Here is a 25,918-nt window from a genome sequence, read left to right as displayed (position 1 = left end):
ACTGGGAAAACAAGCAAATGTTCACATTTGAGAAGTGCCAGTGACTTGTTGGCATTTTTTGCTTTTGTGTTTGATCTAAAAAATTAATCCATCGTCTTATCAGAATCGTTGATAATTAATTTTCTGTCAATCAATTAATCACCTAACCACTTCAGCTCTGGGCTGCCTGTCGGTTTATTGGTGCCTGGAGAAATAATGAACTGCCATATATAGTGGGGGTCAACAAGGGCCCAGGGACATTTCTTTTTTTTTTGCCCCAGGGCCCCTTAGGAGGTTAATCCAGCCATGTTCACCCCCTGTGGTTCAACAATACAGGCGACAAGAAGTTCTAATATTTTAGACATCAGTTGAACCTCTCAGTGGCTCGACACTGGGGCGCCTCCGGGCGGCGCTGCTGGGTTGTTTTTGCCGGTGAGGTGGGCTGTGTACGGGCCGGGCCGGGCTGGCTGCCAGCTGGGCTAATGTCGTGAACAGTCGCCGTGTTGGCTCCCGTCTCCCCGCACTCCAACTGTAACTGTGGACGGAGGTTTTACACGGAGGGTCTTGTTTGAGGTGCTGCGGTGGAATAAGACTGCAAGACACGAACGGAGGAATTACCAGCCAAACAAACAAAACAAAAAAACAGGATGTAATGTTAACAAACCGCAAAGGAGAATGTCAAGAGGAACAAAAGAGACTTCTTGTTGTTGTTCGAGTCTCAGCGGACTGAACTAACCAGCGGCTAAACCGGCTAACGTTAGCTGAGTTAACGCTAGCTACATTACAGGTACACTTAACGATCTTTTTAAAAATGGATTATTTTACAGCAAAATGTAAACGGGCCACGACACTCGGAGGGGTTCACTGCTAACATTACAGCAGGATCCCCGTTAGCGACACAACTCTGCTTTAAGTTGACAGGTTAACAAGCTAACTAGCTCTGCTAAGCTTCAGGTCGCTGGTGTTAAAGCTAACTACTAGTTTTGGTCAGTGAGCAGTTGTGCTTCTAACAGCCAGTACTAAATCATATAATACAGTATGTGCAGCTTTTGAATTGTGAATCGATCGTCATTTAGTTGAATAATGAAATATTTTTAATTGGCACAATCTAAATGACACTTTCAACTTTATCAAGTATGTGTAATGCAAGCTAGCTTCTCATGCCTGATGAGCAATAATACATTTGTTTATTTTGTTTTTTATTGCTTTCATCCCGGATACAGACAGACTTTATGAAGTGGATTCCCCTGCCTATTTACAGTTTCAAGCAGTTTGCTTGTTTGTCTGCTGAGCGGATCTCACTGACATTTACTCGCCATGGCAGCAGTGGTTAGCTACTCTCCACCATGGTGGGTGAACCTGCTACACAGACTCCCCCATTTCAACCTCAAGTTCGAGCAAACCAGCAGTGATTTCCGACCGGAGGACTGGACATATCAACAGGTAAAATCCCCTCACTGACTCCTTTGCTTTGTCCCAGGTGACCTTAGATATCCATGCAGCCTACACACACCCACAGGAATGTTTATGACTAATGTTTGTTTCATTATCAGTTTGATTTGTGTTCACGTTCAGAAGCAGGATAATGAGGAGGGTATGGTGAGGTGGATAAAGTTGATCAGCTTTCTCAGTGACAGATGACCTGTTTCCACCTGTTCTCTCTCTTCACCTTTTCATCCATGTCACCATCTGTGTGTAGCTGTTATATCCATGTCTTGACCTTTTCCAGACACCAGCCAGCTGGCATTGTGTAGTGTGAGCCAAGCCATCTAAGTTGACCAAAGCAACCTCAAATATCGTTTTCCTTAAGATCAGCTCATAACCAGTGTTTGTTATACCACACGAGGAGCATTTTGACTCTGAAGTGCCTTTGGAGTAAAAACCTTTATGTTCTCAGATTAAAGAGGTTAAACTGGTAGCAAGGGTCCATAAGGATACTGCACAGCCTGGTGAGCAGCTAAGACTGGGGGAGGGGAGATCAGCACAACATTTGTTCACATGGTTAATATTAAAGAGAATCTCTGAATTTAGGTCAAGTGATACTTGGTTTTTTGTACTGAAGTGGTAGTTTTGCCAGGTTTGTTGCACTTACTCATTTATCCTGGTGCAGTTTGTCTCTGTGAACTGTGTGGCTGGTGAGCAGGTCATGCCTCTCCTTTCAGAGGCTGTGTGCGCATTCTGTTTAAAAATCAGAGAACCTGAATAGTCTTCTGTCTCAGATGGCTCAATATTAACTTCAGATGACATTGCCTTCTTTTTGGTTTTATGTTCCAACAAAGAAATCCTGTGGAAACAGCTGATTCATCTGTTCAGTTAACTTAATCCCTTGTCTGGTAGGATGGGAGGTTTTTTTTGTTTGTCATTGGCATAATAAAGAGCTAAATGTACCAATGTTATTTGATCCTAAAATGATAATGATCTCTTTAGTTTGTTTATTAATTGACTTTGTTTATGCTGTCTCTTTTTGAAAATGTGGTTTTTAAAAGGCACTGAGAGACTATTGAGGGAAGGGTGAATCACAATAGATAAGGGATAGCTTTTAACAGAAGTGAAAGCAGAAGTGAACCATGGTTCCTGAGAACAGGGAAGACATGTTCCAGACATGCATCGTAATCAGCTGCGTTCATCGTTGGTCATACACGAAAGCTTGTCCAGACATTCTTGTTTGAAAATGAAAGTATCTCAAGAGGAAAATATATGTACATCCTTTTTTCGCTTTGACTAACTGTGTGTAGGTAACTTGTTGTTTATCTGAGGTGCCACTGGAGTCCATCTGATGAGAAAAAGAAAAAAATCACTGTACCACCTCACTGTTGTCACTCTGTAGTTCTCTGAGGTATGATCAGGAGGCTTTTCCTGCTAGACTAGAGGAAGGGTTCATTGACTGGATAATGGTTGCAGCTGTGCGTGTGTGACGCCCAGCATGAACAGCGAGTAGTTGAACACAACATCACTGTTAAAATGAGGGTATTCAGAGGAAACTTAATAGGTTGGATTAAACTATAATGTACGTTTTATTGAAATGCATGGCTAATTCAGCACATTGTCTCACTTCCTTCGCCCATTTATCACGACAAGAACATCATGAAAGGGGTCATCATTAGGCTAGCTTGCTAAACCATGATTATTAACCTACTGTGATGACAGGCTGTTAATTATTGTCAATGACGTGCTCTCGCTCAGGCTTCAGGGGAAGTCTTGACGTGTCCAGATGGCTGAGCTGTCAGTGGTGCTCACTGTTGGACTGTGATTATATGGAAGTGATGCACCAAACCTTACATGCAGTAGGAGTGTAGTTTCTTACTCGTGGATTGGTGTTGCACTCGGTGAACCCCGTTTGGCTGAACTATGCAGAGCAACATGCAGGAGCTGAGTCATTCAGTTTCATTTGTGTCTGATTTGTGGCCAGTTTTCTTGTTTGTATCACAGTCAACACTAAATGGGATTGGTACACAAGAAGAGTCTCACCAAATTTTGCGTTGCCCAGACTTGAGCCTACAATTGTTCACTGACAAGATTGAGTTCACTCACTGGCAGGGACAGGTCAGCAACCCCTGCATTGGGGAGTTTCTGTCACTGTGGTGCTTCGTTGAGAAAACTGAACAAATAGAACAACACTGGATTTTTTTTTTTTTTTTGAAAACAAAAGTGGCTGAAAAGAGGATGAAAATCTGTGCTGTGCCATCAATCCTCAGGAGTATACATTGAACACGGTGGCCCTCTGTGACCTACGCAGGAAGTGCTGCTGTTGGCTGAGAGGTGTAAATATCACTGTATGTTGCTCTGCTATTAGCTTTGAAATTCTGCCAGCATAGAGTGATGATGACAATGGTAATGTGTAATAGATATTCACAGTCTTCTGGAGTTGTTCAGGGAGTGTTTATTTTTTTTTCACTCTGCATTTTGTAATTATCTCTCTCACTGAAAAGAACCTTTTCATTGTGGCTTTTTCAGTTGTCTCTAGGAGATCAAGTCCACAATTAGCTCTGTAATTTTTGTGGTTAAATGAACAGGCTGTTCTGTACTTCATCACAATTGAAAGCCGCTTTTTTTTTTTTAATCACAGGGAAAGATAAGATCTTGTTTTCTAGATGTTTTCTCCTGATTATAGTTGGTCTTCCAGTGCACTTGCACACTAAACTTACCTTCAGTTTCATTTTGGGCAGAGGGTAAGACAACTGTAAGCTCCTTCTGTTTCGCACTGATTTTTATCATTAAAGCCTGTGATGCTCACAAATCAACAAAAGTTCAATTAGAGGGGAAGATAAGTGTAAAGCATGTAAGGCAATGTATTTGGTGCTCAGTTCTTTAAGCACACAGTGTGATGTCTCTGTGGGAAACTTCCGGAGGCCATTATTCCCACTGTTATTGACATGAAAGTGGTATCAGCAGTGAGTTTTCCATAACCCACTTCTTCTGTCCATCAGTCCATCCTGTTATTGGGAGGTGTGGCGCTCGCCTGTCTGGCCCTGGACCTCCTGTTTCTGCTCTTCTACTCCATTTGGCTGTGCTGCCGGCGAAACAAAAATGTGGAGCAGCCCAACGCTGATTGCTGCTGCACGGCCTGGTGTGTCATCATAGCAACACTTGTCTGCAGGTGAGTACAAACGCAGGATCACAGTGGCGAGGACTCAGTGTATGTTCTTGGATCCCCAAGCACACTTACTTAAGCTGTTCATCTGACATAAAGTCGTGATTCCTTTTATCCTAAAACTGAAAAGTTATTTCAGTATTTCATCAGACAAAATTTGGTGCAGCTTTCAGAGAGTGTGTATTTGAAGTTGTCCTAATATGTTGAGTGTTTGACAACCTGCATCCAAATACAGGAGTGGCAGGGGAGGAGAGCTATACATAAGGATCTTGCTGTAGGTCACTTGCCATGTCCCTCTGCATATGTTATATAAATGTCAACATCAACAAAGTGAAGAGGGAAACCAGATCTCAGGAGTACTTCATCTTTAAGATGCATACTGTCTGCATTTTCTGCAAATGGCATTCACCAGTTGTATTGTTCACGCTAGCTACTTCACACTCACCACACCCAAAGACAAAGATACAGGAAGAAGCGTGACATCAGACAGCAACTAGCTGACTGTTTAAATTATGTGGTTTGCACTAAATGCAAGAACAGCCTGAAACCACCTGCCTCTCTGTATCCTAAGGACACAGAGAGAAAAAACAATATGTTTGAATGTTTCTGCATTTTTATTCAGTCTCCCCATTTCACATGAAATTGCCAAATAGGAAGAATATGAATCACATTTAATTGGAAGAATATGAATCACACTTCAGTGAAACAGCTTCTTATCAGAAACCCAGGGGACTTAATCATTATTTTAAACCGAGGATCTAAGACAGAACTAGCATCCAGACTGACAGCCCTACAATTTTATTGCAAAGATCAGCAAGAAAGTTTAAACTATCTCATAAACATATATATTGGCTTCAGTGTTGTGGTTTGTTATTTTTGTTTTTGAAGTAGTGTGAGAACTGTACCATCTGGACATACTTTCTATCCTAGAGCACAGCATTTGTTTCCTGTTTTCCTCCTCCTGTTGATGGGCCACTAGAGAGCCATCACGGTTGATTCAGGGTAGCACAAAGAGCTTGGGGACCTGATGAGTACAAGAACTGCATTACAATCACTGTATTAGTGTGTGTTTGTACCCACGCGCAAATGTGTTTCAGTGACAGCAAGTAAAACCAAGTTGGCGATATCAGACATTTCTGTGCCTTGTTTTGCTTTTGTCCTTTGACAATGACTCCGCGCTTCAGTGCACAAAGCACTTGACCCCTTTTAAGGATATTAGGATCTTCTTCTTTCTTTGCGTACTTGTTTTCTACAATATAGAACGAGCAGTGCAGAGTTTCCACAGGTGCACATCACAGCGGGGAGGTTGCTTTTATTTTTGCTGTGACACTGCTCCTGTTCACCTTTTTCACACTGCAGAGTGTGAGAGGAAGAGATTAGCAGCCCTTCAGGAAGAGGAAGACCCACTGATGCCTGGCTGAACACTGTTAGACTTAGCTTGGAGTGATTCGCTTATCATCTTCCCACTTGATAAAATCCACTCCGGCATCAGATGGAAGTTAGTAAAAAAGACCAACAGCTGCAAAACAGGAAGAGATATCAGCTCTGAGCCCTCCCTCTTCAAATTGCTTCTCAGAGCACAGAAAAGAAGTGTATTCTGTGTTGCTGAAATGTGGAGAACACACAAAGCTGTATTACTGTTACTCTACTACATTTCAATATAAAACATTTCCAATTGAAGGCAAATAGATTGTCTGAATATTTTATAATATTGTGAAAATACTTTTCCTGTTGATGCACCTATAGGAACTGTTGCCTGTGCAGCTGCCATAACTGTTTTTCAGCAACCTGAGGCCTGTCTGTGCAAATGAGAGCTGATCTCCTGCCTCAGTGCAGCCTTTGTCACCCGTAATGTGGGGTTTGGGGCATAGCTGGTCCATTCCTCTGTGTTTCCATGGCTCTGTATGGAGGCTTTCTGCAGGAGCTGAAAGGAGTCTGTTGACTGGGGTCGGAGCCGACAGGGTTAATGTAGAGTTCACACGCCTCTCTCACTGCCTCGCTGTCCCCCTCGCTCGCACTCTTCTCTGTCTCCTCTCTGTGTCTTTTTTAGCTAATCCCTCCTCCTCACCACCCTGTCTCTCCCCTGCCTTCCTTTTGTCTCCCCTCAGCGCTGGCATTGCTGTCGGTTTCTATGGGAACGGCGAGACTTGTGATGGAGTGAATCGGCTGACGTATTCCCTGCGCCATGCTAACCGCACTATCACTGGGGTGCAGAAGCTGGTAAGACTGAGAGCACAAATTATACCAACATGTTTAATAATTCATTGCCCTTCTGCCATGAGCAGTGCTGGTTTCCTCTGCCTCTACCATCTACAGTTGTGTAGTGAATTCCCTTTTCTTCTCTGAGCTTGATCATGACCTTGTTTGTCCCTGTGATGATTCCAGGTATATGACAGTACATCCTCATTGAACCAGACAGTAGATGACAATCTGCAACAGCTTGAGACCCAGTATGAGCAGCATGCGGACTACCTGTCCATCATCCAGAAGCTTCAAGGCCAGCTGGACGAGCTGGTCAGACAGATGGCGGAGATTCCCTTCTGGGACAACACCAACATCTCCCTGGAGGAGCTCGCCGTCAATATTGAGCTTTATGACTGGTACAGGTAAGTCTGAAATATTGGAGTCCAAGCATCATTGAAATAAAGAGTGCCATACAGAATAATACAACAAAAATAAAGCTTATATTCAGCTCCTGTCTGATGCAGTGTTGATTAACATCTGAGCACTGCATACAATAGACCATGATTCATGTACTGCATCTCTTTATTAAACTTTCTGTGCAAACTCACACACTCCTTCAGTAATTTACACCTCTGTAAAGACTCGGCTGTCGCTTATCTCTGACGTCATATATTGTTGTAAGGTTGAAAGTTAGCCGGCCTTTTCCCTAGAGAGACAGTCTTGTCTCACACTGTTCTGTGGGATATGAGTCTGCATTAAAATGTCTGGGTGAATCCAAAGTAGAAAGAAGAGATGAGCACAGACAGCTGACTTACCTAGAATCGCAAACAAGCATTGAGTTTCCCAGTTTGTTAGAAAATATTGAAGACAGTGTCGTGGCAGTCCCTCTGGGCTGTATTGAGTTTGCCTACATGTATGCCTAAAACTATTATATGCAAGTGGCTCACTATGTTTTTATTTGTGTCACAGACTGTCATTAATTCAAAGCAGGAATGACGTGAGATACACTTTATGAATGCAAATTGAGGTTGCTTATGTTGTCTGTGCATTTCCTCTTGTAAAGAAGTCTTAAATTAATGTTAATTGTTTAATCCACAACAGAAACCGTTTTTTGGCATCCTCTTGGACTTTGTTTTCAACAGTGTTAAAAGAAATTCTTGAAATGGTCTCTGTAGTGATTTATATGATGCAAAAGTTAACTTGTCTGAGTTAAGATCATTGTGATCTCTTTTTAGATGGAGCTCTAGTTGGAGATGGTGTGCTCTGTTGCTCCATTTGTTGTTAATGACATTTGTCTTCACAGGTGGCTGGGCTACATAGGCCTGCTACTGTTCGACGTCCTCATCTGCCTTCTGGTGCTGTTTGGCCTCATTCGCAACTCCAAGGGAACACTCGTAGGGTGAGTCTCATCACGAGATCATGGCGACAAGAGCACTTAAGGGAAAATGACTCTGCCCTGGGAAATTATTTTAGCTCTTGTCACAGAGTGAATGGCAATTTCTGTACACGAAGCCCCCGGCTCATCAGAGCCACCTTGTCATTACAGTTTAGCCAGGACGAATTCATGCTCTAAAAAATATCAGCCCAGTCACAATTCATTTAGCGCCAGCACAAGCATGATGTCTTCACTATTTTGATGATTACTAATAATACAGAAATGACATGTAACTCATCTTGTAACTTATTCTTGTGCATGGTCTAAAATGAAACATCACAAGGCTTGACACATGCTTAAAGACCAGCTTAATTAGCTTAAACATGTCTCCCACATTGTATTTGAGTGCAGATGAACATACGAGTGGCACTACAGGTTAAAGATACTTAAACTTCACACCTCCTCTTGTCTCCCCAGGGTGTGCTTGTTTGGTGTAGTGGCTTTGGTTATCAGCTGGGTCTCCCTGGGGCTGGAGCTAGCCGTCTCTGCGGTAAGTGTTTCCATCAGAGCATGAGGCTGTTTTCCAGGTAGAGCTGCACAGTTCATTGCATATAATTGGATAATGCGATTTTTGTGTGCACAGCCAATGACTACAGAATTTGGCCTCGGAGGGGAATTTGTTTCACTCAATCAGTTGAAGAATTTTAATATTTATAAAATGTGTACTGAAATACACAGTTTCACAGATTGTTGTATTGGGGAAGTTTATCTTTCTGGTCACTCAGCATTTTCCAAAAATCCTCAAGTCTAATGATGGTGATTAAGATCTGTGATCACAAGCAAAATAACTGGGATTAGCTGTAGCCATAATATTGCAGCTCTTGTTCTCAGAGGAAGGAAAGGAACTAATTTGGCTGCCACACAGAAGACAAAAACTCCTTAAATCCAGACTACAGAAGCATAAATCTAACGTGTTTACACATTGTTTATTTATGACTTAATTCAGTCATTTTTAAGTTAATTTTCCAGGAGGATGAAAACATATTGATGAATGTAAATCTTAATTTATGCAAATTAAATATTCATGTGGAGGATTTCCTCCCCTGCAGATGAATCAGACTTCACGCCTAAATGTGCTTAATTTAGTTTGTGTGATTGCTCTCAGCTGAGACACAGTCAGCCTGTCACATTGTTAAAGCGTCTTTAAAGCTGCGATCAGTTACTCGCATGTTACATCAAAGATGACGCTGCATTTTTTTCAATGGCTGTGACGCTGCTTCACTTCATTGTTGTTAACATGATGTGAAGAGTCCCTGTAACTGTGTCTTCTTCATTTTTCTTCGTCTTTCTAGACCTCCAGTGACTTCTGTGTCGCTCCTGACACGTATGTCACCAAAGTGGCAAACCAGTATGGAGTCATCAATCAAGGTATGAATCACACATACTAAGCATCATTCATGCATGTTGTGAAGAGATGGTTTTATATTCTCTGCCAGCTCTTTAAATCCATGAATATTAGTCATCTGCAGTGGTAGAGGACATGTTATTGTGGAGCAGTGAGACGACATCGTTCTGAAGAGCGGGGCTTGGTCTTGTTAATGGCCCATGAAAAGCCTGTAAATTTACTGCCACATCTGTGGTAGGGTCAAGAGGGCAATGGGGTGCCTTTTTAAACAGTACAGAAGCTTCTCTGACACATCTCATTTTAGTAATTGCCCAATCTGTCCCATGATGGGATGCGTGTAAGAGGGGAAAAAATTGTGCCTCGCCCTTGTGCGAGTGTGTGTGAAGCAGAGTGCATGAGGGAGATAAGAGCGGTGGAGGAGAGGATAAGAGACAATACATTTCCTGCATCCCTCTTCAGTTCTTGGAAAAAACCAAATGAGAAAATGGAGCTTAGAAATAAAAACACAGGAACTCTTTGCCTACACGGAGACCTTTTCCAGCAAGAGCTTCACAATTTGTCTTTTATTCCTCTGTTCTGCTATGTTGTGCTGTATGGTTCATCCGATCCGTGAGCATCAGCATATTCTATGCACTGGACTGTATTATTCTGCAGATATGAAGCCGTAGTTTGCCCTGGGGCTGATTCATGCAGTATGGGGGGTTTTCAGTTCTATTTTTTTCCCCATGAAACACATGTTAACTATTCAGCAGTTCAAAGAAATCTTTATTTATTTCAATGAATGAATTAAGTGTCTAATAATCCCTGGATATTATGTGCCATTAGATTTTGACTACTTTTACCCACAAATGTCGCCCTTGGAAAAATAACTTCTTACTGAGTTCTTGTATATTTTCCTTTTTTCAGCTCTTGCCTGTCTGAAATTGCACCAGACAAATCTCTTGATAGTACAAAGTGTGTTATTCCTACACTGGATTTATTGCTTTCCTCCCCCTGGATGCCTGTTATATTTTCTTGAACATGCATCATTTCAACAACCCCCATTGTTATTTTTCATTCCTCTGCTTTCTTCACATTGTGTAATTATATGAGACACATGGTCTTAATCCAAACGGAAAATGAGTTTCTTATTTCTTTGCTTCTACTGGTTTTGTTTGTGAAATACTTCACACATGCAGCAGCAGTGACAAACATGAGCTGCATCTCAAATCAAAATATACAAGCATTTATTCAGTCTCTCTGTAGAACATTTGCTTGTCCGGTTTGGTTGACCTCTGATAGCCAGCAGTTTCTCATGCCTGGAAAACCTATGATAACAAAATACTCAGAGAGCTTTTTCTCTGAAGCTCCAGGGACCGGAACCAGATTTGTTTTGACTCCCTAACCCTGCCAAAATTTTTAACCTGCTGGGATAATATGCTGCCAAATCTCTGTCCAATAAGCAAGCTTCCCATGTGACCGTAGCCGTGGCTCACTGATAATCAGTCTGATTGTAAAACAGAACAATACCCCGTCTTCTTCACTGCATCGCAGCTAAAGTTTTATTCTGAGGTTTCATCACTTAGTCATGAGCAGGTCAAATTCTTCATTTTCTGCTACATGGAAAAGTGGCGAAAGAAGTAATAGAAGTGACACCAAGCGGCACAAAAGCTAACCCCCGCCCTGTGATGATGCATCAGTATTTCCATCCATTACCAAAAGTCAGACTCCAGGAAATCTGCTCTTCCTGATATTAACATATGTGGGTGTATGTGTGAGAGCTGGATAGACAGAAGCTTGCTCGATATGCACTTTTCGGCGCCGGAAATTCTCCTCTCATGCTCAGCTGTGTGGGAAAGAGGCTCCTGACGCAGCAGTGTGTGGGGACGTCACTTGCGCCATGTGTTAGGTCGGTGGTGGTGTTCTCACAGCTTGTATTTGTGGCCACTGCTGCCGCTTTTTAGTCACAGAGAAAGGATTCCTCATCGACTCCCACTCACTGGCGCAGTTTTGAAGAAATAACAGAAGTGGGTAGTAATAGCATGTGAAAGTCCAAAACCCTTGCTTTGGTTTATGGTGTACTGTGAGCATTGTACAAGTTTGGTCTTGTCATGATTTAACAATACCTCCAGAGATGATGTAACCGTTTTTTGGCTCTGTGCGGTAAGAAGGGTTATACCTAAGCCTCTCACCGGCTGTGTGTTTTGTTGTTGCTGTGGGGCTTCTGCGTCAAGGGAAAAACACATTAATTCATTCATGCTATTACAGCACATGTGAACTTTATTCTCTTGGAACATTTCACCTCAGGGCTCGGGATTAGCTCAGCAGGTGCGCAGTTATGGCAGCAGTCGAGCTCTAACAGAGCAGCAGGGAACATGACAAGACAGAAGCAGAAAATAAAATAAAATTTCTCTTGGCCTCTTTCCTTGAACAAAACTGTAGTAGCTGAAGGAGTACAGTGCAGTGTGAAATAAGAGATACCAGAATGAATAGACATAACTGTGTTTTCTTAAAGCAGCTGTAATCGATCTACAGGGAGTTATCACCTGAATCTGTAGCTCCCTTCAGATTTACATAGCTTTATAGTGAGTTTCAGCTTGTTGTTTAGCTGTCGGGCCACAGGTTTACTGTTTTGGTGCACTCTCACTGCTCTCATGGTGTTGATTTCGACCCCAGCAGGCAGCTGTTTTCATAGCAAAAAAGTCTTAAAACCAACTGTACACTACCTGCCCAGCCCCAAACAGCAGACAGGCAATGTTAACAGCTAGCTGGTGAACATAGTGGTGCATTTAGCAGCCAAACAGCCAGATATTTCACAGGAATAGGGCTGAAATGATTGGGCTGTGATGATTGATTGATTGTGAAGGCATAAAAACAATGGAAAAAATACTGAGCAGATTATACGATAATGAAAATAATTGTTAGTTATAGCCCTGCATGTGAGTTTATGTGGCTTTGCTAACACATTGTGTCCTGTTTGTACTGTCCTTTTTTATTCACAGAAATCCTGCAGTACTACCTTAGCTGCAGTGTGGAACAAACCAACCCCTTCCAGCAGGTTTGTTGCTCATTTTGCCAAAATTGTTTTCGTCATTTTAAATCAAACCAATTTTCCATTTAACGCTATGAAGTTCTGTCTAACTTATAGCTTGAACATCATTGTGATACTACTTAAATGTCCCTAGACACGATATTATAGACATATTTACTTGATGATGTTTGACCTTGTAACTAGTAAGAATTCAAGTGGGCACAGTGAGTCACTCCCATTGCCTGAGAGCAGGACTCTTTTCCCATGTAGTAGTACAATACTTCCCATTCTGCCAGTGGGAAAACTGATGCAGAGCAGCTTTTCCTGTGCGTCTGTGCTGATAGCACACGCCTGCTTCAAAGCACGAGTTCGACGTTAGTGATTTTATATTGAAGTACAATGTCACTTTTACTGTGAATCCATACTTGTATCCATGCTTTAATGGACTACCTACATTTCATTTTTCGAGCCACATGAATAAATCAAAACGTCTGAGTGCTGCTGAGGTCCAGGCATCTATTGTTAGTACAACTGTATGGAAAAGCATATGTACAGCAAGTCTTTCAGTCTTTGAGCTCACATCTTTAAACTGTTAGCATGCTTTCACTGGACCTCTACATGGCTGCAAAGGGAGACAGCAACTGAGGGTTCTTGGTAATGATTAAAAATGAAAGTACTGTTGAGATGCGCTGTGCTGATACAGTATTTATACGTTATTTCAGAAGCTTTCCGGGAGCCACAAAGCATTAGTAGAGATGCAGGATGATGTGTCCGAGCTGCTGCGCTCTGCCACCAGAGAGTATAAACAAACTAAGGTATGTTTCCAGCCCCATCAATACACTCTTTACTAGAAATGGCACATTACAGGGTGTCTGTTACCCACCAGCACCTAGCCCACCCCATCCCCAGGCCACAAGCTGTCCTGTACTATTGTACCATTTGTGATGACAGAATATCCCAGTGAATGGGACCAAACGACTGACCTGCAGAGAAGTGAAGTGCACCTGTCCACATAAAGATCTGCTGACAGCCCACCTGGGACGTGCATTATGTCCATTTAGCTGCATTAGGCTTTCACTGGCCCTTGTCAATACAACACTGTGGTATTGTCCAACACTAGTCCTTACACTGTGTTGACAGAGGCACAAATGAGAGCTGACACTGGGCATAGAGAGAGGCATATTTCACTTCACATACCCACACAGAGAAATGTGCTGAGGTTGTGGAAATGTTTCTATCAGGTAATCAGACAAATTTTCTGCTGAAACGGTGATGAGAACAGGAGGAAGAAGAGAGACAGTCCGTTAAAATGTATCAGACACGAAAATCTGCTTTCTCAGCTGGAGCTGCTGTGCCCTGTTGTATACTGATGAAAGACGCATCCCTGATAAATGTGCGTAGAATGGATAATCAGTGAATGAATCGCTGTTAAAAATAATTTTCACCTGCTTCCATTTTGCAATTGTTCATGTTATTGTTGATTTTTGTAACGTGGACAGAGAGTTGTACACATTTATTTTGTTTTCCAGTGTCTTTGTTACGGTAAGTCGTGGCATACGGAGGAGCCAGAGTTGGATTTCAAGTTAAGCCTTTTTCAACAATGCAAATTTTGTTTTGTTCTTCATTCATTTCCAGGGAAGTTTGGAGGAGATCCAGGGGATTCTGAACACCACGGAGATCAGCCTACATCAGCTTACTGCACTGGTGGACTGTCGCAGCCTGCACATGGTGAGCAGGGAGGAGAAAACTTACAAGAAAAGACTGTAGGGTCGCTCCATGTCTGATGAAAAAGGTCCTGGCGATTGATCTGTTGTGACATCTTTGTAGAGTAGCTTAGTTGCATAAAGCAGCCCCTCTTTTGTGCTTGTGCAGCTGACTACACCTGTCACCATAAATAACATTTGCTTTCCTGTATGCGAGTTCTTGTCCAATTGATACTGGCAATGTACCCATTATGAAGCTGGCTGAATGATAAGTACTTGGCTATTGCTATTCTTTGGAGGATTTTCCCTCAGTGGTTTCCAAATTCCAAGTGCACACGTGCAAGTGGAGCTCTTTTCTTGTTGCTCTCTCCTCTGCCCCTTTATCGTGCCAAAGCTTATTATTTCATGAAAATTAGAATATCTTCAGCAGAATACGAAATGTGTTTCTGCTGTGCAGTGCATACAGAATGGAGATTCTCAGTCATGATAATGTGGAGCGTAGTGCTTCTTTCCAATACCTAGGTAAAACTTCCTTGTAGTTCACCAACTGTGAGCTCATTGGTTTGACCTAGTTTAAATGAGAAATCACAGCGGGTGCATTTTAAAGACCCTCGAATCCACATGCTGAAATTTAAAAAAACAGCAGCTCTGGCTTTTTGCTACTTGTTTGAATGTAGACACTGTTTATACAAGCCACAATAAAATCTGTTGCAGGACTACGTCCAGGCCATGACGGGTCTGTGTTATGATGGACTGGAAGGCCTCATCTACCTCGTGCTCTTCTCCTTCGTCACTGCTCTCATGTTCACCTCGATAGTTTGCAGTGTGCCTCACACCTGGCGGGGCAAGAGGTAAGACATCCACTGCAGCCCCTGTATACCCGCTTCAAGTCATAACCGCATAAAAGCTTTTAAGCTGACTGTGTGCGCAGGGCTGAGTGTACACTGAGAAATAATTTAAGAGCAGAAGCCTATCAATTAATTTTGGTTTGAGAGCAACTCTTCTGCTTTTACGCAGCCTGGGAATGAAGCAGCCAAAGTAATTCGGTGAAAACTCCACGCAGATAGGGAAACATGAATAATTTTGCGTAAGAGTTGTTTGTGTTTGTTTGCTGTTCAAAGACCGGCTGTGTTTACCGCCGGGACAAGTCCAGAAGGCTCCAGCTGCTTCCTCAAATAGATTACTTCCCGTTATCCCCCCTAATTGTGCCGAGTTGGCCTAAATCTATCATAACCAGCTTGTGTCGTTTTCAGCAGCAGAGGGGTGAAATCAGAATGATTCTTTGTCCTATCAGCACCAGATAAGGTTTTGCAGGATGGCTATGAGGAAAGCGGTTTCCCAGGCACAGCCGTCAGCTCAGCTGCACCACATAATTAACTGATCCCTTCTTGCCATTGGGGGGCATGTTGATCAGTTTGATCTCAGCTGGAGCTTCCAGTTATAAAGCAAAGGCTTACACGCTACCGGTCTGTTTTTCTCAGTGGTTGCAGCTAAGCTTGTTCTGCTGTTTCTGTTATAATGATGCATTCAAGCCAATTCCCTTTACCCCGTCTGGAATTACAGCTTCAAATGCCAAGTTATCATGAACATATATGTTTTATATTGAACATTAGCATTTCCAGGACTTTGTTAATATTATTAATTAATCAATCAGTTTGTCACTTTTTCTCTGATATGCATGTTTAATTGAAAATGTGTTGTAATCTGCACTAAATGTAATCCTATGATCTCATGGATTAGATTAGATTAGAGCCTGGCATACCATGAACACTAGAGGGAGACAGGCTCCACGATGGCATTGTTATTGTTATCTGACATAAACTACTGAGCCTCATTGTTCGAAAAGAAACAAGTGGAATCACATTATTTCTGCAGAAGTAGGCTACTGTCTTTGTTTAAGAGTAAGCAAATGCATTTATTGTGCTGATGCAAAATTAGGGCTTTTAATTCTCCTGTAGAAACTGAACCAATTACATGAGTCTATTTTTACAGTCTTTATTCAGTCCCATTAAGGTCAGTGGAAAACTGTCTCTTCTTTGCTTCAAACAGCAGAGAATTCATCTTGTTTCCTCTCCCCTCAGGCAGTGACGAAATTGAATCAAAATGTGACCACGTGGCATTTTTTTTATTCTCCTTTGTCAACCGTCAGTTAGGACAGGGGGTCCCCCTGGTGGTGGTGGTGTTACAGTGTTGTGTTGTGATTGCAGGAGCGAGGAGGACAGCGAGGACGAGTCTCTGAGCCATGGAGGGAGGCAAAACCATGATAACCTGTACCGGGTCCACATGCCCAGCCTGTACAGCTGTGGCAGCAGCTACGGCAGCGAGACTTCCATCCCTGCTGCTGCCCACACCGTCAGCAATGCACCGGTTACAGAGTACATGTAAGTCACCACCCCTTCAAACTACAGTGTATTTGAGTAGAAAGCAGCACTAAATGAAAGGCAGAAGTGGACGATTTATTTTCACAACACAGGCTGTGTTCTGCTCAGTGAGGCTGATACAAGATACTTGATGTACTCAGGAGTGAGCTTATACGTCCCCAGAGAGAGGCTCAGTTCTCCTATAGAAAGTCCTGCAGTGGTCAGCAGATGCAGCTGTTGCTCCCCAGTTGTGATGCCTTGTGAAACCCAAAGCTCTCTGCCTCATGAGAGCAGCCCAGTGTTAGGGAAAGCGAGGGAAGGGGATCCCCCAGTTTCTGGCTCTGTGCTGGTATGCTGAAAACTAACATGGAAAGTTTCACGTATGCAGTATACTGTTTCACATCTGGAAAGCAGCATGTAGGGATTTACGCTGTACATGTGTGCTTGTTGTGTTTGATCCCACTGCATGTTTAATTCAACAGGGCTCAGAACGCCAACTTCCAGAACTCTCGCTGTGAAAACACGCCCCTGATCGGACGAGAGTCTCCTCCCCCCTCGGTAAGCTTCGCATTCCCTGTAAAAACATGACACCTATAGGAGCACCTCTGGGTCATTTGGCAGCCTTTTGTGAGGGACTGTCTGTCTGCCCTTTTTGATTAACAAAATATTACAGGAATTGTGGAACCAGAAGTATTAAACTCAGGAACTGAACTTCAAGCTTTGCTTTTCCACCCAATCTGAAGAACGAAAGATTTGGCAAATTACCTGACAGTGGCGTCATCACTTGTTTTACACCTGGATTTCGTCTTGGGTTCCTCCAGTCTAAACCCAGGTTCAGTTCCTAAGTTGACAAACTTTTCCCAGGGAAAGTTCCAGCATTGGAAACGCCCATTTTAACAACATGGAACCCTTAAGAAAAGCATGCATATTAACTTACCAGCCACAGACGCATGCAAGTGGAAACATGGATAAACACGCTTTAAGCAGTATTTACCACTGTGATAGTAAGACAGAACACTAGTTTTATAATCAGGCATTTGGGTAATCAGGATATAGAGAGAAGCATATAGAGACCCTTTTTATGGAAGAGGGAGGTGAAACAAAAATTTATCTCCTTACATGGATCAGTAAAGTGTCACATGAAGTAATACATGTCTTGTATGGCAGTGTTTTCTGTCCCTTCAGTGACACAGTTGTAGATTTTTTTGGTCGTCAGACCTTCATCAGGCAAAGTTTGTATCGAGAAACAGCACCATTCATACATGTACAGGCAGCGAGCTTTCACCCAAGCAGAATTTCATATCAAGTTTGTTTTGATATTTGAAGTGTGTTTCTGACATCCTCTGAGTGGTAGCTTTTTCCCGGTTGCTGTTTGTCTGCATAAACTATGTCTGATATTCTTTGTTTTTCTTTCCGTGTTCAGAGTTTTTGATCCTGTGCAGCTGTCACTAAGATTTTATGGTGTGAAAGAACTTCTTTTTAACTAGTTGACACAGTTTGCAGATGTTGAAACAATTTTAGAGTAAGTATTACGAGCCAGCCTCAGTTACTCCCTCCTGTCCACCCCTTTGGCCTGAACCTCTACCAGACATCCTGCCCTCCCTGGTGTCTGTGTGTCTGCTTGGAGCTAGACGCTGCTTTGTGTATCTTCTCTATACTCTTCTTCTTCTTCTTGTCGTTTTTTTTTTTTTTTCCTGCGAATCCATACAGTTGTATTTGACTGCCGCGGACAGTAACAGCGGTCACTGCTGGCAGTTAAAGCCCTCGGACAGTTCAAGATCGTTTTGGTAACCTCATCTGCCATGCTAACAGGTACAAAACATGCCCGCCTCCTCCACCTGCTGGCCTGTTCCTCCTCTGTACCACCTCCCAAACTCCCAGCTCTACTCACCCTCTATTCAGGTCCCACCAGGGCTGCTGGACCACCCCCCCCTCCCTCCTTCCACTCCCACTCTCCCCCTGTCCTGACTCTTGTCCCACCTGGTGTCTCACCTGATGTTTGTTTCCTGTGGCCCTGGGCTGCATGTTCCCCTACACCCCCTACACCACAGATGGATTTGGAGGAACATGTGAAGCTATGCCCTGAGGCTCACTGTGATCTATGAGTCAATCACAAGTTAACGTCAAATTATGAAGCCGTTAAACTGTTTCACTGATCAGGTGGAACTGCTTTATCTTGGTTCTTGAATAAAATATTACACACTTTGACGCATTTTGAAAGAGTTCAGTTACTGGATGTCTGACTGTTCACAGGGTTTATTGTTCATTATCGTCATGTAGACAATTTATTTCCTAATTGTTTCACTGTATTTGGTGGGACAGCTACAAAAATATATTTATTAGTGGAATTGTTACACAGTAATAATATTGTGCCTTTATGTAAACAAATATAGGCAAAAATCGGGGCTCAGGTTGTGGCCCACAGCTAGCAAACTGACTGATTCCAGTGGCAACGTGATACTTTTTGTTTTCATTCCCCAAAGCACTGTGAGAACTGTACTTCCAAACTTGGATAATGATTATCCCCATAGCAGAAAGTAAGACAATAATAGTACGTGATAAAAAAAATCTCTTCTCGATCCATTCAGACACAGAGGTTTGCTCTGTGTTGAAAACCTGTGGACATACAGACAAAACACTCAACTGAAAATTTCGGTGTTGGGGCCTCGGTTGTCTGGGTTTTGTCTGAGGGGAGGCTCGCAGTGTCAAGACTTTGAAAACCCCTGTTCTTTATACAAATATAAACTGTTGAGAATTAGCTTATTGTTCATAAAATCTTTTTCTTTAACATCTAAGGTAAGTCGTGCTGTTTAATTTAGTCCGTATTCTCAGCATTCAACATCCTCAACAGGCTGTCCAAATGGCTCCGAAGGTGATCACAACACAAGACAAGACAATATATTCCAGTTGAAAAGTCAGCGTAGTGTTTCCACACGAGTTTGAATTGCAGCCTTTTTGTGCTTGTGTCTCCTGTATTTAAAAAAAAAATGCATGTGTGCATCCTAAATGTATATGAATGATCGGCCCTACCAATGTGCACGAAGGTCAACAGCAAAAATAAGGGAAAGAATTTCTGCTAGAATTGGTGTATATCTATTAAAAACTCCTCGTACTCTGAAGTCCTTGTCCTCTTTAGCTGTTGCTGTGATGTTCTTTCTGTGTTTGAATCGTTTCAGGTCCCTTTAGTTTTCAGTACAGTGGTACAGTGGTAATCTGTGTAGGATTTCCTCTGAGCTGTTGACTGAATTGCGTTCTGTGGTGCTTTGATATACAAGGTCCAATCCGTATATTTTCATGTTCTTTCACTGCTGCTTTTGATCATTTATTTACCAAAAGGATTTTCCTCTTACTCGAAACGCCCTGAGCCTTTGAATCTGTTTCCAGCAGACACAACTCTTAAAAGCTTTAAAACCTGTATCTTTCAGTTTCAGTTCAAATCCTACATGGAATTTGTTTTGTATGTTGTAAAAGACAGGAGTGGTTTTCATGTTTTATGTAACTCACATTTTGAACTACAAAGAGTGAAATCATAATTCACATTTTCTTCCATGTGTCATTTTCTGCTTCTCATCCGCAGTACACCTCCAGCATGCGGGCAAAGTACCTGGCCAACAGCCGACCAGACCCTAACAACCCTCCAGCGCACTAGACAACACTGGACTCGTCCCGTCTTCAGCACTGACGTCTCTAAAGTTACATTCAGTCTCCCATCCCAGTCAGTCACTCAGTCTTTTTCCTCATAGATGATTTTCCAGTCAGTCGCTCCACCTCCTGCTTCCCTCCACCGTTAACTGTCTTAATCGACTTGTAATGGAAAACCAAAACTTGCTCTCGCTGGTTGGTTGAAGCAAAACGTGAGGACATCCATCAAATCTCATCTCATGAGTCTCATGCAGAAGGTTTTTATCCAGTTTCCACAGTCATCAGTGGTGCTGGGAATTTATCTGATGTGACGGAGCTTGGCCTGACTTCTGCACTCCAGTTTTAATTTTTTTATTTTTACCTGAACGCACCAAGATATGTACAGTTACACACATAAACACATAACAAGGCATTGCAGTGTTGAGGACTCTGGAAGTGCTCACAGACCAACACTGATTACTACTGGTTGTTGTTGTTTTGTTTTGTTTTGTAAAGTACTGTACTGCGGCCTCGCTCATTCCTGTGCGAGAGTGAGAGAAATGCCTTGCGTATAAATACGGGAGGAATCATTTCTTCAGACCTGAGCAGCAGATATCGTTTCTCATTACACACTCACCATAGATCAAACCGTCGGAGTTTAGATTAATTTCACAGTGCAGCATCTCAGTTGCTCAGGTTTTCTTTCTGCTTGTGGGACTTAAAATGCAAACATGATATTTGCATTTTTCTCCTGACATACCGTAAATCACTTATGCACATTGGCTTGTTTTTGCATCTTGTCTTAAATCTGATGTCTGGGACCAGTTTTCCTGCAGAGTTGCACGTCGTACAGGTCTGATACAGATCTTTTAGTTTCCTTAGGACACGGTTATTTCCTGTGGCATTTTTTTTTTAAATACATTTTTTATGAGCCACTTTTCCACAGCAGTGACTGTAACTTGTGAAGCTGTGAACTTGATGCTCTCAGAGGATTTGATATAGGCTGCGTGACGGAAATGCAGCTGGGATGATGATGTTCATCCAAAAAAAAAAAAGGATTGAACCATAATGAGTTTGACAAAGGCGAGAAGATTTTATACTACTGGAAACAGAAGCTTGTTTTTCTTCTTGTTTTTTTTTTTCAGCCCTTTGAAGACGACGGTGAAGCACTGGAATACAGAGGAGTGTGTGTTGTCTACTATTATTACTCCAGACTTTTCTAAGATAATTTGCAGTGCCCTCTCTTCACCAGACTGCTTGTAATTCTCTCCATGTCTCTGCTAAGTTGTGAAGCTTCGCCTCCCTTCAACAGAACTGGGAATTGTACACTTACACACACACACACACACACACACACACATCCTTGAGTCTTTCCGGCAACGATCTCCTCCACCAAGTGCAGCAGTTTAGAAATGTTAGAGTTAGAAATGCCACTCACTGATTCTCCCAACAGGAGTTTTAATGCACGTCTGTGTGAAAGTATGCATAGCACAGTTTCTCAGAGACTTTCCAAGAGAAACCTTATGCATTGGCAGTGCAGTGTCTCACAAATGTGTTTTAGCATTTATAAGGACAGTAGGTAAGGGTGAGTGGATGCTGTGAAGGGATTGAACTCTTCCTTCTATATAATCCGGAAATTGTTCCTGTTGAAGCATGTCGAGCCTTCCAATGTGGAGTGAGACGTTTGTGCTTCTGCAGCTTCAACTTTCTTCTCTTACAGTAGATGTGCTTTGTGACCAGTACAAGAGGTGATTTCTGAGACTGTGCCAACAAGTTAAGCACAACTCTTTTACTATCTGAATATCTTTTTAAATGTCTTTACTTTAGGGCTGTTGGTGAAGTTCACAGCTCCTGGTTGCCTCCGCAATCGAACAAGAAAATGAGCCTGATTTTTCCGAACATTTACGCTCTGTTAGACATTATTACACTGACGCGAGCTTTCTGTTCTTCGTAGTGGTCATATTCTCTTTGTTGTTTTTTCTGCAGAGCTGTTGTACAGATTGTAAACATTTACAAAATGAAAAAAAAAAGGCAAAAAAAAAAATACTGAAATTGACATTTCATTTTTTATTTCTTAAAAATCTTTTTTCGCATTTTTTAATTTTTTTTTTATTTGATTTGCTCGTAGATTTTTTTTAAATTTTATAATCTGTAGTGAAATGTGTTGCTTCATTAACGTGAAAATGGTAGATTGTAATTTTTCTTTTTTTTTTAATCAGGAAAAAAAATCACAGTAGATGTATTAAAAAAACTGATGACATCATTTTTGCAATCTCTAAAATGTGTACATGTAAAACCTGTGGTTCTATTGAGCTTGAATGCTGTTTTAAAATTAAACAAACCTTAACTGTAGTGCACCAGCTCACTGGATTTCTTTGTGTTATAGAGAGGCTGATGCGTCCCAACATCCTGACCAGGAACAGACACTAGGTAGCAGCAAACCTTCACTGTTGTTCATTTACCACTGAGGGGTTTTTTTTCTTTTCTCTTTTCTAACACTGCTTGTAAAACACAGCAGAAAATGCATCCTGTGATGTGAAAAAGCTTTTCAGTTCAACTTGGTGAACCCCGCAGAAACACTGGGCATAACATAGCTATCACATAGTTACACAAGAACACACAAATTTAATTTCTAATAATTGCATTTAGTGCAACAAAATTGGACCTGAGAGATTTATATGCCTCATGAAACATTTTCTGAATGTCTGATATGAAGGCAGCGTTTCCAGAGGAAGTTTATCTGATGAATTATTTCAAGTTCAGGGTGAACAGTGTGAGAATGCGGTTTTACCAAGTTCTGAACTGACTCTGGGGACACTGAAGATTATCTGTGTAGATGATTTGGTCTGATAGCTGTTAGAAACTGGAGGACGCATTTTACTAATCTTCCCAGGAAGTTTATCAAGACTGGTTTTAAATTGGCTATAATCAGTATTTCAGAGAATTGTCACCTGAATCTGCAGCTCCTCTCAGCTTCACATCAGCAGACTGATGTCGTCTACCTTTTGTACAGACTGTGCACAATTTCTGGAGAAAGTAGAAGTGCTATTTCTGTTAAAGATTACATGTGTGTGTTGGTATTTATTTCTGTTGCAGTGCAGTGACAGACCGCAGGCTTGCATGCAGATCACTCTGAGCGTGGCAGAAAGGCAGTTTTTGTGTTCCTGACCTCTCTGGGCTGACAGCAGGCAAGAGGTCAGTGTCAGCACCGGGCCACCAGTCTGGTTTTGTCAGCTTCCTTCATACCGCCGGCCAGCTGCTGTCGCCCCGAACACTGACTTCTCATGTGGGAGCCTGGGGGCTGGAATGGGATATGAAAAGACACAGAGGGAGCGGATCTTCTGTTTTTAATCTTCTTATCTTCACATATTTGGACCAGGCTTTACTATGTTTTATCATTTGACCTATAACTGAACTTGTCATTATTTACTCAGACTATGTTTTTTTAGTGTAAACTACAAACTTAGACTACTAAAATATTAAATCACACCAATTTTGGGCACTATGTTCACAAAGTTTTACCTAATCTTCTGAGGTATTTTCTGTCTCTAAAGATGAGTATAGAGATTACATCATCTCCTGGGCTCCCTGCTGTTTATTGTGGGGGGCTGATCTAAACAAAGCAGTAAACAAACAAAGCATGACGGAGGCTGAGAGGTTTTTACAACCCGTCTTACACACAGACCCAGAGATGCAAATGAAATTTCACACGGTCTCACTGTCGAGGAAATTGAATTACCGTGCTTGTTGCTGGACTGGAGGAATGCATTACTAATGCTTTGAGGTGAGGAGCTGAATGATGAGGGAGGAGGGAGAGGGGAGACCGTGGGGAGGGAGTGCCTCCACCCTTTGACTCCCCCCTCCACCCCCAAGGACGCTTCCTGAGTCTGGCTGGGCTCTCTGCCAGACGGTCAGACCACAGCTCTCTTTCTAACTCTGTCTTCTCACTGCCAGGCAGCTGTACGACGGCCAGGAGACACACGAGAGAACTGAAACTGCAAAGGACAGGAATTCCATTTAGAAATGCACTCGTTTTATCAGCCTGAATAACAGAGCAGGCAGCATCTCAGACCCTGCTATAGATATTGTGTAGGTTCATACTCTGTGTTCAAATGCAGTTCTGGTATCAAACACTCGAGGTGAATAATGTAGCAGAACATAAACCAGTGGTTTTGCATGTTTCAGCAACTACAAATAATGGCTGCCATTTTCCAAAACATACCGTAAATATTTAGATTGTTTCCCTGCCTTCCTGACTGCATGTAGTTTCCATTCGGTCCGGTACAGTATGAAAAGCACACTATAGACTCTCACAGTGGACATCACATTGACTTTATCTTTAAGTTACTTAGCAGGGAGTATCTTGGAAATCCTCCTCATTGGTGCATTCAAGGAACCCCCCAATAATCTGAATTATGTAGAAAAATAAAATTTAAAAATAAAAGTTTGACATGTTATGTTCACTGTGATGGATCACTTGTCTCAAGGGTGTTGATTTTCAAAAAAAAAAAGTATAAATATAAAAAACAAAATGTGTGAAACAGAGACTCAAGGGAATCACTTTTTTTTTTTTTTTTTTTTAACAGTGTGTTCCTCATAATGTCCACTTTTGCCTCTCATTTCTCAACATGTACGCCTTGTCATTGCAGGACAGATGAGACGTCCTACGTGGTGAGTGCAAACGCAGGATGTGAGCACCTTTGTGTTCTGCCTCTGGAGGGAATCCTACCTCTTTGTTGCTTGCGATTTAAAGGGAGTCAAGGAAACAGGGTGCCTGGTTTGTCTCTTTTGTGGCCGGGCTCAGGGGGAGGCAGCTGTGTCCTGGGAGTCAGCGCTCACGTTATTCACACCTCACCTCCTCCTTTGTGCACATCACCCGGACCAGTCAGTGGGAGCACGTACCCAGCGAAGGATTTACGGAGCTGTCTGGTTATCCCTCTCCTCACCTTTTTACTCCACACACAGAGAGGCTCCTGCTCACTGAGTTGCTTCATGACTTTCTCAAAGCACTTCCCTTTCCTTCCTGTTCTTTTAAAGTTATCTTAAGTCTTCTGTGTGAAGACTTTTTTCATGATCCAGTGGATCACCGCCTCCTATAAAACGAACCAGTATTCAGACTCTTAGGTGATTTGGGTTAAAATAATATAAAACTTTAATTTGTGTTTTCAGCCCATGATTCCTGTACACCACCTGTCCTGCACCTGAAATGTGTTGCAGTGATTAATCTTCTTACCCTAAGGTTACTGAGAAACTGTCACTTTCTGACGTTGTGCGTCATCGTTTCCATCCTGTTTTGCATTTGTGCAAAGCACCATGAGTCACTTATTTTGCTTTAATGCAAATTACCTGCATACAGTATACCGCAATATGATAAACTGTATGCTGCTGTACAGAGGACAATAAAGACTGACAGTTATCTGGCAGTTTAAATCACCAGTGCTAATAATTATAAGCAACTCAGAAAATTAGATGTGAAAATTTAGATGAAATTAAAAAAAATCTGGCTTTATTCCCAAAATTCTGACATTCTGTTAAAAAATATTGAAGTGACCAGAATTTTTGATTCTTGCAGGATGATTTGACTTTGCCTTACAAAAACAGCACTTAATGTGAAAATTACTCATTTCCTGCAGTACATCTTCCAGCTGAGAAAAAAAAAAAAAAAGCTCCTGGTCAACTCGAGACAGAAA

General features: G+C 42.1%; 1 protein-coding gene across 5 annotated transcripts; it reads left to right on the top strand.

Annotated features, from left to right (window-relative positions):
• The first annotated feature begins 430 nt into the window (after nt 1–430).
• ttyh3a (tweety family member 3a) lies at nt 431–25,918 on the top strand. Of its 5 annotated transcripts, none has more exons than XM_041062205.1 (18): nt 431–766; nt 1,203–1,422; nt 4,407–4,576; nt 6,679–6,790; nt 6,956–7,176; nt 8,058–8,153; nt 8,607–8,679; nt 9,482–9,557; nt 12,516–12,571; nt 13,267–13,359; nt 14,180–14,272; nt 14,962–15,098; nt 16,455–16,628; nt 17,090–17,165; nt 20,185–22,658; nt 23,325–23,423; nt 24,878–24,899; nt 25,033–25,918. In XM_041062205.1, exons 2-15 carry the CDS (start codon nt 1,297–1,299, stop codon nt 20,254–20,256), a joined length of 1,575 nt encoding a protein of 524 aa, XP_040918139.1. In that variant the 5' UTR covers nt 431–766; nt 1,203–1,296; the 3' UTR covers nt 20,257–22,658; nt 23,325–23,423; nt 24,878–24,899; nt 25,033–25,918. The 5 variants fall into 5 exon arrangements, with proteins under 5 accessions (XP_040918139.1, XP_040918138.1, XP_040918137.1 ...); XM_041062204.1 differs by having other exon boundaries at nt 24,982–25,918; XM_041062203.1 differs by having other exon boundaries at nt 24,883–25,918.

Source organism: Toxotes jaculatrix, chromosome 18, assembly GCF_017976425.1.
Source record: "Toxotes jaculatrix isolate fToxJac2 chromosome 18, fToxJac2.pri, whole genome shotgun sequence".
Classification (NCBI taxonomy): Eukaryota; Metazoa; Chordata; class Actinopteri; family Toxotidae; genus Toxotes; species Toxotes jaculatrix.
The sequence above is the reverse complement of the archived record's forward strand: the minus strand, read 5'-3'. Positions and strand labels throughout refer to the sequence as shown.